Source organism: Conger conger, chromosome 1, assembly GCF_963514075.1.
Source record: "Conger conger chromosome 1, fConCon1.1, whole genome shotgun sequence".
In the NCBI taxonomy this organism is placed as follows: domain Eukaryota; kingdom Metazoa; phylum Chordata; class Actinopteri; order Anguilliformes; family Congridae; genus Conger; species Conger conger.
In genome coordinates this window covers 74,847,590-74,859,952 of record NC_083760.1, presented here as the reverse complement: position 1 = coordinate 74,859,952, position 12,363 = coordinate 74,847,590, and the positions used below count along the sequence as shown (strand labels likewise).

Below are 12,363 nucleotides of genomic sequence, written 5' to 3'. Positions count from 1 at the left end.
TATGTAAGGTACGAGCAGAAAGACGTATTACAGTAGCTATAGGTGATCGTAATTTTGGGTGATCCTAATAGCGACAGAAAAATCGACACAATCAGAGGGGAGAACACAGATATGTGAAACACATCTATGGTGCAATTGCAAATGAGGTTTTAATGAAAAATTCGTTAAATCGTTTCAGTAGAACAAGGAATCAAAGGCTTGGGCGCGGTCTTGTGGTGGCAATTATTTGTGGTGGGCGGGAACGCCTTTGATGGACACATTTTTGGTAATTGAGAGATGGGCTTTACTATTGTGATTGACACTTACGACAAGGAAACAGGGCGTGGTTGCGTTAATTTGCAAAACACACACGCCTCACTCTGGGCGTGTTTATAATTAGTGACACCACGCGTGGGCGGAGCTGAATTATCCTCTCTGTCTGCGAGTACCAGTCTCGCTGCAGCTGCATCCCAGATTGAGCATCACTGGCCTTGAACGGAAGAAGGATAGAACAAGCAAGAACGCATTGTTGAGACCGTCAGCCATTATCGCTCCGCTAGGAGAAGGATTGGAAGTTCTTCGTTCAGACAACGCTCAGAACAAAATAAATATAAAGGGGGCGAAAGTGTACTACATGGAAATAAAATAGAGACGTGACATTTTATTTTTTTATTTTATTTTCTCACTACAACGCACCATTCATTGAGTTTCAAAATGGCTGAGATTACCAATCTAAAACCAGAATATGGTGAGTAGCTAACTACGGTTATTGCTATATCATACGATTTTTCTATTGAAGTTGTCATGATACAATATTTTACCCCTTGTACCATTTTTATTTTTAATTGAAGATGTAATAAATATGTTCTGAGAGAACAGGAATGTAGGTTACTGTTTTGCTTCCTAGCCACCAGGTAGCTAACGATTTCTGCTGCTGGGTAACGTCATTTTAACAATTCAGCTGGCCAAGATAGCACAGGCCATGTCTTGTTTAAATGCTGGATGTTTTGCTCTTAGTTTAAAATGAACCAAACTACATCGGCAATATGCCGCTCGGATAAATATGTCGCTATCAGACTGAATTTAGCAATAGCCCACGGATTTCATCGCAGTAGCATACACAATATAGCCGAGATATTTTTTTAAATCACAATATGGGTAGCAGTACAGTACGTTATCGGAGAGTAAACTTGATTATGCTCTATCTAGTCGGTTATTAGTGTTATGTGTGTAAACCATGTAGCTGGTTGGAGGAACGAAGTAAAGTAGCCATAACATTGAAAAAAACGAAAAAAGATATTGTTGGGTGGAAATATCAAAATACCGTAAACAGAAATCTTACTGGTGAATAATATATATTTTTTAGCATTAATAATACAACATTTTAAAGCATCATTCTGTTTCTGCTTGTTGCCACTTGCTTCGTCATTTGCGCACTCTTAGGGAGTGGGAGAAAATATTGGCATCTGTTGGGGCTGCGGCTGGTGGGGGCGCATCGAGGGAGGTTGGTTAAATTTCCTTTTCAGGAGAATAATCAGATGGAATAATACTGTTTTTTTTTGTTTTGTTTTTTTATTTCTGTGAAGGAAGATAAATAATCCAACGGTGTGGCCTTCGCTGTTTCCCATTGATCCCCATTTTTTCTAATGGCGTTGGCGTTATGTGCGCGTGCGATGGGTGGACGAGTATGACGTTATGTCTATTCCTGGGAAGCCATCGCCTTTCCCCGTTTATCTGTTGTTTTTGCTAAAACAACCCGCTCGGATCTCGCTTCGAGTTGGCGCTCTTTTATGGACATGTATGGCATCTTCGATAACGGCCATTATAATGCATAACCTTTCATTATTGTTCTCAGTTATGGTCTTATACGGCAGACACTGTTCGCCATAAACTACAGCAATAGTTCTCAGAAATTTATTCTGGCATTGATATCCAAATGGTTTGGATTAAATTGCTTTATGTGAATGGGAAAGATTAATTGTAGAAAAAGCCCAGTTTCCCAATAGGTGGCACTGAGATGAGAGAGAGGATATACAGGTATGGCCAGAAAGGCATGAAAATAATATCAAGATTTCACGACACCACTGTAAAATAATTAGAATAATTATATATAAAAAAAAAGACTGGTGTTTGTGTTGGAAAGGAAAATTATGTGTTAATTTGAGACTGAAGTTTAAGGTAGCCATAACATAAAAAGATGATGAGATTTAATAAGCTGTATGCTATTTTATGTATGCATTAGGCACATGGGCTTGTCCATTAACATAGTAGACGCAGTCCTTTTAATGCAAGACACAAGATTGATCTTGTGCATCATATATTAGAATAGCAAATTCCATAATGCCATTGGTCTGAAACCCTGGTGGTACTTTGAAATCTTGCAGTTACCTTGTGGTACTTTGAGAAAGGCTAGTTACTAAATGAATCACCATTCTGATCTAAAATCCAATTATGATACTCACTACGCTCATGTTTGAGAAATGTGTGTATTTGTAACAAAGATATTTGTGTTTAGCTTTTCAAAACTCACAAAAATGGCTAGATTATTTATTGTAATGTAAAGTCATGTATTAGCTGCGTTGCATACCATTCTGATCCCTCCCTATCTACCAGGGGAGCGTTCTACCAAAAACAGGTACCTACCAACACACCGTAATAATATTTACAGTAATAATCATTTTGGGTTTCTTTTATATAGTTTAAATACAACATTACACAGAACAAGTCCTAGACTAGAGCACACAATTTAAGGAGAAAATGTGGATCCCTGTTTTCTTTTTTTACTTCAGAGGTTTGCATTTCATTGTGGTTTATTGGTGCTTGCCTAACAACAGTCCGGTGCTCGTGAGGTCTATTTATGTTTCATTATTTTCCTGGATATTTTAGTCATGTTTACCGTCATAACTAGAGATGGTCCCACATACTGAATATCAGAGCAATGGACTGGGCTCAGTACACTGCTATATCCAAAAGCAGCACTTAGCAGGTTTATGGGGTCAAAACAACAAATCTGATCTCTCATGATATGTAGCAGGGGGTTAAAGTGCTGCCAGACTGGCCTGGCTGAAGGCAGATGTGAGTTATGTGCTAATTCTTGTTGACAGGCTGACAAGCTTCTCGCTGTGAAAGACAGTTGCCCTGTAACATGACAATGTTTGCCGATAGCTCATATTTATGTGGCCATTGTAAGCAGTCTACAGCCCTACCGATTGAGACACACAGTCCAGGGCACTGAAGGGCCTAATAGGTCCTCAGGAAGGCCATGGGAAAGGAAATGTACAGTTGCTATAACTACGGTTTAGTGTTCATTAGAAAATGGGAGAAAATAAAGGAAGTTGGTACAAAAACAGCTGTGCTGAAATAATGGAAACTTCACATAGTTTCAATGTGTAGTGTAATTGTGTGCCCTCGATGCATGCTGGCTGTGCATGAATGCCCACCGGTTGTCGACGTCTCTGATGAAGCCAATCGATACTCATCCGACTTCCTAGGCCCTTCCTATTTCCTCCTCGTCTGTGGTGTGACCAAAAGGGTTTTGTCAAAGTCACTCCACAGACGGGGTGTGCGGATAGCCTCCCACTCCTGCCTGCTTCGAGTCTCCTGTGGGTGTCCTCAGAACTGCGTCACTCTCCCCCCCCCCACACGCTGTACCCCCACGCCTCATCTCCTACCGTCTCCTCCTCTACCTGCAGGGGAGCTTTCAATCCCTATAACACATTACAGGGTTCCTCATCCTCCCCTGGCTGACCGGACTCAACTTACTTCGACCGGGAGGCGCCAAGATATTTCCTGTGAGACAGGAGAATGCAGAAGGACATTAGGAGGCACCAGGATGAGTCTGGAGCCAGAGGGCTCTCTGGAGTTAGCGTTAGCATTAGCGCAACTGGTCAACCTGAGCAGAGCACTAGAGCTGGGGAACAGGAATGCAGCTCGCCTCTCCGTGGCGCAGGGGCGGCGTTCTCCCATATGTGCCTCCCGCCGTCCCACCCGGGCTCTTTAATCCCAGAGCACTTGGCAGAGAGAGCGGGCATTAATCTGCTCCACTAGACCAGGGGCACTCTCAAGGCTGCACTCCCATCTGCATAACCAACGCTCGCTGTCAAGCGCCCGTCAAACGCGGGCTACGCCCACTGCCTCGGGACTGACTGGAATCTTAAGACCAGCTCTAAAAGAGAGACTTGCGTAGATAATATTATTTTCTTTTCAGTGTGTACGCTAGGAGACAGTTTGGAAAACTATGGAATGTAGCTCTCAGTTCTTCATGTCTTTGTGACAACCGATAAAACCTGTAAAGTAGCATACTTATTTAAAAAGTCCACCAAATGATGAATGCAAGCAATTTCATTGCTATTTACAGTTAGCATATGTACTCATATTCAAAAACCAAAAATGTAAATGTTTAAATGTACTTTTTTTGTTTGTACAAAAGATCAGGTGGAGTCAATTTCATTGTACTGCTGGTTGTGCACAACATCAAATAATTGCACATGAATTTGGCAGAAGAGATTACTGCAAAAAAATAGTTTTCAGTGTTTGCAAACTCAGGGGACAGTTTGTTCTTTATAAACGTGACCCCACCCAAACCCCAGGGTAATTCATCATTATTGCAGCAGAAAAAAGTAATATGTAATAATGATTGTCAGTCTTGGGATCGCAGTGATTGAATAAATACAATAGTAATCATTTACCAAGGTGAGCATCCAGTGTTCAAAGGTGAGGGTATGTAAATCATGGCATGTGTTGTGTGGTCCTGTTACTATGGATTTGAAGAAAGGGTAATGGAGGGATGGTGTGATGATCTCGGGGAAAGAGAGGATGAAGTAATGGCTTGGGTTCTCTCTGGGGATGTTTCCAAGCAACCGGAGCAGCTGGGTGCATCTCAGAATCTGATGTCAGCCTATCAGAATTCCCCATAGTGCTCTAGGAAGAGGTGAGTGAAAGGGAAGGTTAGAGAAAAGAGAGAGAGAGAGAATGAAAATCTAAGTGCCAAATATCAGTGTCCCACCAAAAGTAAGAAACAAGAAGCACTTTTCTAAGCTTGGTCATGCTTATTCCAACTCCCCTTGCTAATTTACATAGTGCATTCTGTTGCCATGTAAAAAGAATCAAGGTTGTTGGCTCATAAAATGTAAATGGTGTTCTGGTTGCATCTCTTTACATTCATTACATGATTCAACCTGCTGTTTATCTGTATCCTTCTGTGATTGTTGGATTGTCAGTTACAATTGTCCAAAAATGTGACTGTCTCCATTCTAAGGTGCATTACACACCAATGATAAAACTGAGCTTGGTAAAAAAAAAATTTTTTTTTTAAAAATGGAGAAAGAATAGAATCCAAATACAAAGCAAACATTTGATATTGTGAAACTTCCCCTGAGGTAAAGAAGAAACAGTGCTGGAGAGAGGGTGCTGATTTAGGGGAATAAGAACAACCAAGACGTCCCAGTGCATCCCAATGCATTGAAGCAAACTGCATTGCTGAGTTGAAATGTGACATACTGTGGATGAGTCTCTGGCTCTAAAACATCTAGAAGCATCTGCTATTTCTGTACCACCGTTTCTGTATTCCGTTGCCACGGTGTTGCCATGGACAGCGATCACTCTGTCCATAGCTGTACACTCTGCGCTCATCACCCGCCTGGAGTTGACAGATACAGAAAACGTTCCTTCAATTCCACGTACATTTCTGTCACTCTATCATCTCTCTTCTGTCACTCTTCTCTCCCTCTTTCTCTATTGATCCTCATGACCAGGGGATGCTTGCTTTTGAGATGCTCCTTCTTTCTGTGTGTTTCTGGTGTGGATGAGAGCCCTGCTTCTCTTTAGGGGTTTTAACAGATCAGTGCTGCACAGTGGGGGAGATCAGGTGCTCAGAGACAGCCATGTGCAACCAGTGCTACGACCACTGCGGGGACCAACCTTCATCTTTGAAGTCCCCTCAAAATACCTTTTATTCTGAAACATTGCAGGACTCTGGTTGCTACGGGATACTATGTAGCCAATTAGGAGCTCGAGCCTAGACAGTCTGGACCTGGGCTTTTGGGTCCTATTTGCTTGTTATGTGTTAGTTTATAACAGCATTTCCTGCTCAAATTGAGAAGTGAGACAGATAGAGGGTTGAAGTCGTGCCAGAGCCATGCAGTGTTGACTGAGCTGTACTTGTACGAGGTGTGCTGATGCGTGGTGTCGTATAATGCTGCAGTGATCAGGGAAGAGCAGACTGACTGTTGCAGAGGGCACATGGCATCCACACCCCCCCTTTCCCCGGGCAGACAAGGGGATTATCTAACACTGCTTGTGCTCTCTTCACTGGAGTTCCATTACAGCCGTAGTCAGTGGAGTTTCTCTCAGATTACAGCCCCCACAACGTCCCGCCCCGGCCCCTGGAGACTCCCTGGGGCGAGGCAGCGAGGAGGGGCGGGTACAGTCTCTCTCGCCGTGCCCTAGCTCCGTCCTCTAATTGGTCCCGGTCTCCACGGCAACCGATCCACGTTCCTCCTGCAGTTCTCCGCCCGTGTGTGGGCTTCTGGTCTCAGTACCTGTTTTTCTTTTGTTGTGCGTACCGGTTATTAATCTCTTCCTCCCGGTGCCACATTGTCTCCCCCCCTGCAGAGTGAGCCGGCTGATTTATATGCAGGCCGGGGAGTGTGGCCGCTTTCAAGGCCCCTGGGCGAGACCGAGACAAACACGGTGCGCGACAGCGGCCAGCCTCCACCCCCACCCTCAAACCACCACCCCGCTCTCCTCTGCCAAGCGCAGTGCACACCCGTGAACCTGTCCCTATAGATACCGTCTCTCCCGCACCCAAACTCTGCTGTTTATGCGCCATAAGCGGCTCTTTTCCGTGATTAGTGCCGTGCGTCAAAGGACGTCAGCGCTACCTCACAGTCCAAGTGATTCATGCTGTGGCGTGACGATGGTGTTCTTCCACCTGACTGGAAAAACATAATTCCGTGGCAGAGTGAACTTAAATAAGATCTACTGCAGGACCGTTATTGCATTGATTGTGCTGTTTACAGCGCCGACGATGTCATAAATTCCAGAACATGTTGCTGTGGCGATAACAGACGGGACTGCACATGCTCAGTTGTGCGTTTGGCAGGAATGAAAGGACAGAAGAGGTTACAGGGAGAGGAGGCCTCTCGGGAGCTGTTCGGCCACTGCAGAAACCTCATTCACCCATTCCCCTCGCTTTTCATTTCTTTTTCCCCCGTCCTGTCCCTGCCTTCTCCACTCCCTCCCTCTCTGTCTGTTTGACTTCACAATCCAAACAAGCTTCATTGGCTTGCCAGGAACATTCCCAACAACAAAATGGCTAGCAAAGGAAGAAGAAGAAAAAAAAAAAAAAAAAAAAAACAGGAAACAGGGTGGCAGTGACAGAGAGAGCACGGGCAGTGAAGGTGGTTAAGAGCTAGGCCAGAGTCGCCTTTGTGTCGCTGCCTCCCGGACCAATCCGGTCAGCTAATTAGAGAGCGAGCCCCGCCCCCTGGCACGACACACTTCCTGTCTGTTCTCCAGAAACAGGCCTGCTGTGATTCTCACGCCTGCCAGGGTGAGATGGACATTGTATCCCACATCAGCGACAGCAGATGCACTGTTAGTTAACAGTGAAACGGCATGACATCACATGCTCTACTATTAGGTGATGATGCAGACAAAACAGTTACTCATTTCTTACAAGTGCCTGTGTACGTAAGTGTAGGAAATGTTAATGTCGGCAACAAAATATTCAGCAAATAAAAGAAAAAAAATCATAGGGACTTGAATATGAAAGGTTTATGGCCGGCTGTAAAACTGGATCACTCTTGTTAATTAGGTTTTACATTACAAGCAGTTTTAAGTGTTCTACCAGGATGCCCAGCCTCACTGTTAAAATAAAATGGCCGTCACAGTGACTCCTGAGATAGTGTTAGAATGTGCTCTGATTAACAAGAACAACCAATCATTCAGGACACATGGGCTCTCAAAGTTGATCCATATTGCACCCCCTACCCTAATTAAAGACACAGATAACTTCTTTAAAAATAAACATAACAATATGGTTCTCTTATCTGAAACCTTACAAACACGGTTATCCACAGTTATGGTTAACGAAACCACATTCTAACACTCTTTCATATATGATGTATTAAAAAATGTGATTTGAAAAAGATGTTCAAATCTAAAAGCGTGAGGTCAGAAAGTGATTGATTCCTGTCAGAATGCCTCGGTTTTCACGCAGAAAGAACAAAGAGAGAATGAAAGCTGGCCATGTCTATAAAGACAGCTCTGACTACACTGTCGCACATGTACCTACACCACAGAGCCCTTTCCAACATCAAAGAGCAGCCTGTACGTGAGCGTGGGGAAAGGTCACTGCGCTGGCGCCACTGGCTCCGGCTCTCAGCAGACCACTCGCTCTCACCGAATGTGGTGTTCAACTCACCGACCCCCCCCCCCCCCCCCCCCCCTTTCCCCTGGTGTGTGCAGCGTCTGCCTCAGCGAGCAGCCATCGAGCGTACATCCCCTCCTCCCTCGCTCTCCCTCTGTGACCTGTCCCTGTTTAACTTTGCTGACACACACAGAAGCGGAGGCTCTGCCTCCCAGGCCCGACGCTGAGCGCTGGCCTAATCCGCACTGACAGTGGCCTTTGCTGAACTGCCTTCCCACCCCCACACGTCCAGCCGTGGTTATAAAAGGATGTTCACACTACAGTAGGCCATGTAGCACTTTCTGCTCATGCACCACTGAGCTCATTAGTGGCCATGTTTTGTCTTCTCTAAACACGATGAAGAATCCCAGGCCTACTAGGACCAGACTTGCAACACTGCAATAAATTGAAGATAAATTGAACTGTCACTTGTATATCATTGCTTTTGTTACAGTACTTTTCTTTGTCATTGATTTTGTGATGTAACACTGTAGTCCACCTTGGTTTACGCTTGTCAAACGACATTGCCGTGCTTCGGCAGAAAGCGGAATAATTCTACATGGGAAATGAGTATCGGTTTGTTTTCAATTATAGGTGGTTTAGGTTTGGCTCTCATCAAATTCTTTGAGCTTTGTTTATCTTTCCAAGGATCTACTTCACCGTGTTCATTAGCTAAACACTCTCTCTCTCTCTCTCTCTCTCTCTCTCTCTCTCTCTCTCTGTCTCTCTCTGGTAAAGTGCTAAACTGCTTGTCTAATGAAGCTGTTGCTGTGTTCCTCTCTCCCCGTGCGCAGACGTATCCCCAGTGCTGGCCGGCTTCATCGGGGCGGGGGTTCTGGTGCTGGTGGTGGTTCTGGCCGTCCTGCTGTGGACCTGCTGCCAGCGGCGCTCTCGGCAGCGGACGGGCAGCTACAAGCTCCACGGGCCCCACCCCTGCGACTCGGCCGCCGACCCGCCCTACAAGTTCATCCACATGCTGAAGGGCATCAGCATCTACCCCGAGACCCTGAGCAACAGCAAGAAGGTGGTGCGTGTGGCGCGGCGGCCGGGCGGGCGGGCTGAGCGGGACCGCGAGTGGGGCCGGGTCGCCGGGGGCAGCGGCGGGGTCCTCCTGGTGGACGCGGCCGAGAGCGGCCTGCTGGCCGGCCCCCAGCTCCAGATGAACCAGCTGGTGGGCCAGCCCAAGCTGGAGCGCGACCTGCCCATCCGGGCCGACTACTGCTGCCTGGAGAGCAGCTCCGCCAGCAGCAGCGAGACCAGCAGCGCCGCGGCCAGCAAAACCGCCACGCCCTTCACCCCCGCCGACGGGCCGGGCCTGGGGGAGCTCAGCCTGGCCGTGGACTACAACTTCCCCAAGAAGGCCCTGGTGGTGACCATCCAGGAGGCGCGGGGCCTGCCGGCGGTGGACGAGCGCTCGGGAAGCTCCGACCCCTACGTGAAGATGACCATCCTGCCCGAGAAGAAGCACCGCGTGAAAACCCGCGTGCTGCGCAAGACGCTGGAGCCCGTGTTCGACGAGACCTTCACCTTCTACGGCGTGCCCTACAGCAGCCTGCCCGAGCTGGTGCTGCACTTCCTGGTGCTCAGCTTCGACCGCTTCTCCCGCGACGACGTCATCGGCGAGGCGGTGGTGCCCCTGGCGGGCGTGGACCCCAGCACCGGCCGGGTGCAGCTCACCCAGCCCATCTGCAAGAGGAACATACAGGTGAGCCCCCACACTGCAAAACCGCCCTGTCTCAGCTAGCCTTTTATTCTCGTGATTAGACTTACGCTTGTATCTTTTTTCTCATAAGTGGAAACTATTAGGTTGTTGTAAGTGCTGTAACAAGTGTATTTTCCTCACCCAATTGGCAAATGTTGAAATGAGACAAACTTGCTCAGCCTCTTTGGCACTATTTTTGCCTTATTTAGCTAAAAAGTAAAAGAAATATGTCTAAATATGAGACAAAAATACTTGTTGAGGTTGACGTATTTTTTGGTTTTCGTGGTGCACACTCATATTCCCCCCACACTCCCCATAGCAGTGCAGCCATTTGCATTCACCCACACAGTGACTGCTGCTCACAGTGCCCACGGACAGTGACTCAGTGAGAATATGAATGACAGCTAATCAACAATGAAGACGTCCATGTGAGAGGGAGGGAGGTGGCAGTGACACGGGCAGCTGCTGGTCTAGAGTCTGAGAATAAAACGGGGAATAGACATGGACTCTGACGCAGAGAGAGACAGGCCAGGTCCCTGCAGCAGATGGGCCTGTGTGAGGGGAGGTGTGGCAGCTGCTGGGGACCAGTCACTGTAGAGAGGCTGGAAGTCAGAAACACACACACATATACACACATGCATGCACACATACCCACACATGCATACTCACACACACACATACACACACACATGAAAACACACACACACACACACACACATACACACGCACACACATACACACACACACAAGTGAACACACACACACATGCACACTCACGCATACACACACATGTGCACGCAAACACACAAACACACACACATACACGCACAGGTACATAGACACACACAGTACATAGGCACATAGACATACACACACACACACATACACACACACACACACACACACACACACACAGTACATAGGCACATAGACACACACATGTCTTTATTGACAATGTCATCAAAGCGTTACTATGGAGGATAGGTTTATGCAGAGACACGTTTCACAAGCGGGCAAAGCCAAGGAGAGCATTAATCAGAAAGGTCACTGGCTCTTTTGATTCTGCCACCATTAATACCCCGTGTGCAGACAGACCTGAGAGAAGTGAAATAGAGCCCTGCTTTATCTTCACCTGCAGCCAGCCATCAATTAAAGCCAAATGCGCAAATTAGCCCTGATAAGAGCACTGCTATCTGCTCTCTTCCCCTGGCCCTGCGGACAGCAGGCCATGGTATTGACACTGGGCCAGAGTTTATGCACTCGCCATTCAGACCAGTTCAGGCCATGTCCAGGCCATTCTGATGCAGCAGATATACTGCATCTTAATCTGTGAATAGGACACACATGTGTAAGCACAATGGCTCAAAGGCACAGGGAGTACATCACAGCAGGGTGTGCGTCTAGAGAAGATGATTTCGCTGATGAAGGACCAGAAAGACTCGGTCAGTAAAGGTCAGGAGCAGAGGGTATTACACAAGTAAGAAGTCTTCTCACTGCAAACTCTGCTAAACACACAGCCCAGTAATCACCTGCTCACTCTACACAAGGACCATCCAAGCCTTTCAATTCCGGGTATAAAACATTGAAGGCCAAGACCAAGGCCAAAGTAAACCACAGAGAAATACATCCTCCCTCCATCCTCCCTCTCATCCTGCCCTTTTTCTCTTTGTTCAAACACAAATACATGTATTGGGGCAGCCTGTAGCGTAGTGGTTAGGGTAAATGACTGGGACACGCAAGGTTGGTGGTTCTAATCCCGGCGTAGCCACAATAAGATCCGCACAGCCATTGGGCCCTTGAGCAAGGCCCTTAACCCTGCATTGCCCCAGGGGAGGATTGTCTCCTGCTTAGTGTAATCAACTGTACGTCGCTCTGGATAAGAGCGAGTGCCAAATGCCATTAATGTAATGTAATAATGTAATGCAACATATACACCTTCTTTCCTGATCAACTGAGCAGAATGCCTTTAATAGAATGCATTGAGAATAATTGAAAAGAAGGGGCTTTGAGAAGTTGACTTCTGAATTGAGAAGCCTGATTTATATTCATGCATATGGAAGATGTGGCACATTAACCTTGTGTAGGGAAGAGATAGAGTCATATTGATTGATGTGGTGGAACAGACATTCCAGAAAATGTAAAAAAACTAAACAAAACATGATGACCGTGAATGTTTTATATCCTGAGGGCCAATATGAATGTACTTTAGCCTTGGGACATATAATTTAGTACCAAGCAACCAACCAAGTGACAGTTTTATGGATCTTATGAA

General features: G+C 46.5%; 1 protein-coding gene across 1 annotated transcript in view; it reads left to right on the top strand.

Annotated features, from left to right (window-relative positions):
- Window positions 1-458: 458 nt before the first annotated feature.
- The window catches only part of syt11b (synaptotagmin XIb), a 20,002-nt gene continuing 8,097 nt past the window's right edge, over window positions 459-12,363 (top strand). The window contains exons 1-2 of the mRNA XM_061233351.1: window positions 459-727; window positions 9,184-10,094. Of these exons, the coding sequence (XP_061089335.1) occupies window positions 694-727; window positions 9,184-10,094 (945 nt within the window). The 5' untranslated portion in view covers window positions 459-693. The remainder of the gene's footprint in view (window positions 728-9,183; window positions 10,095-12,363) is intronic.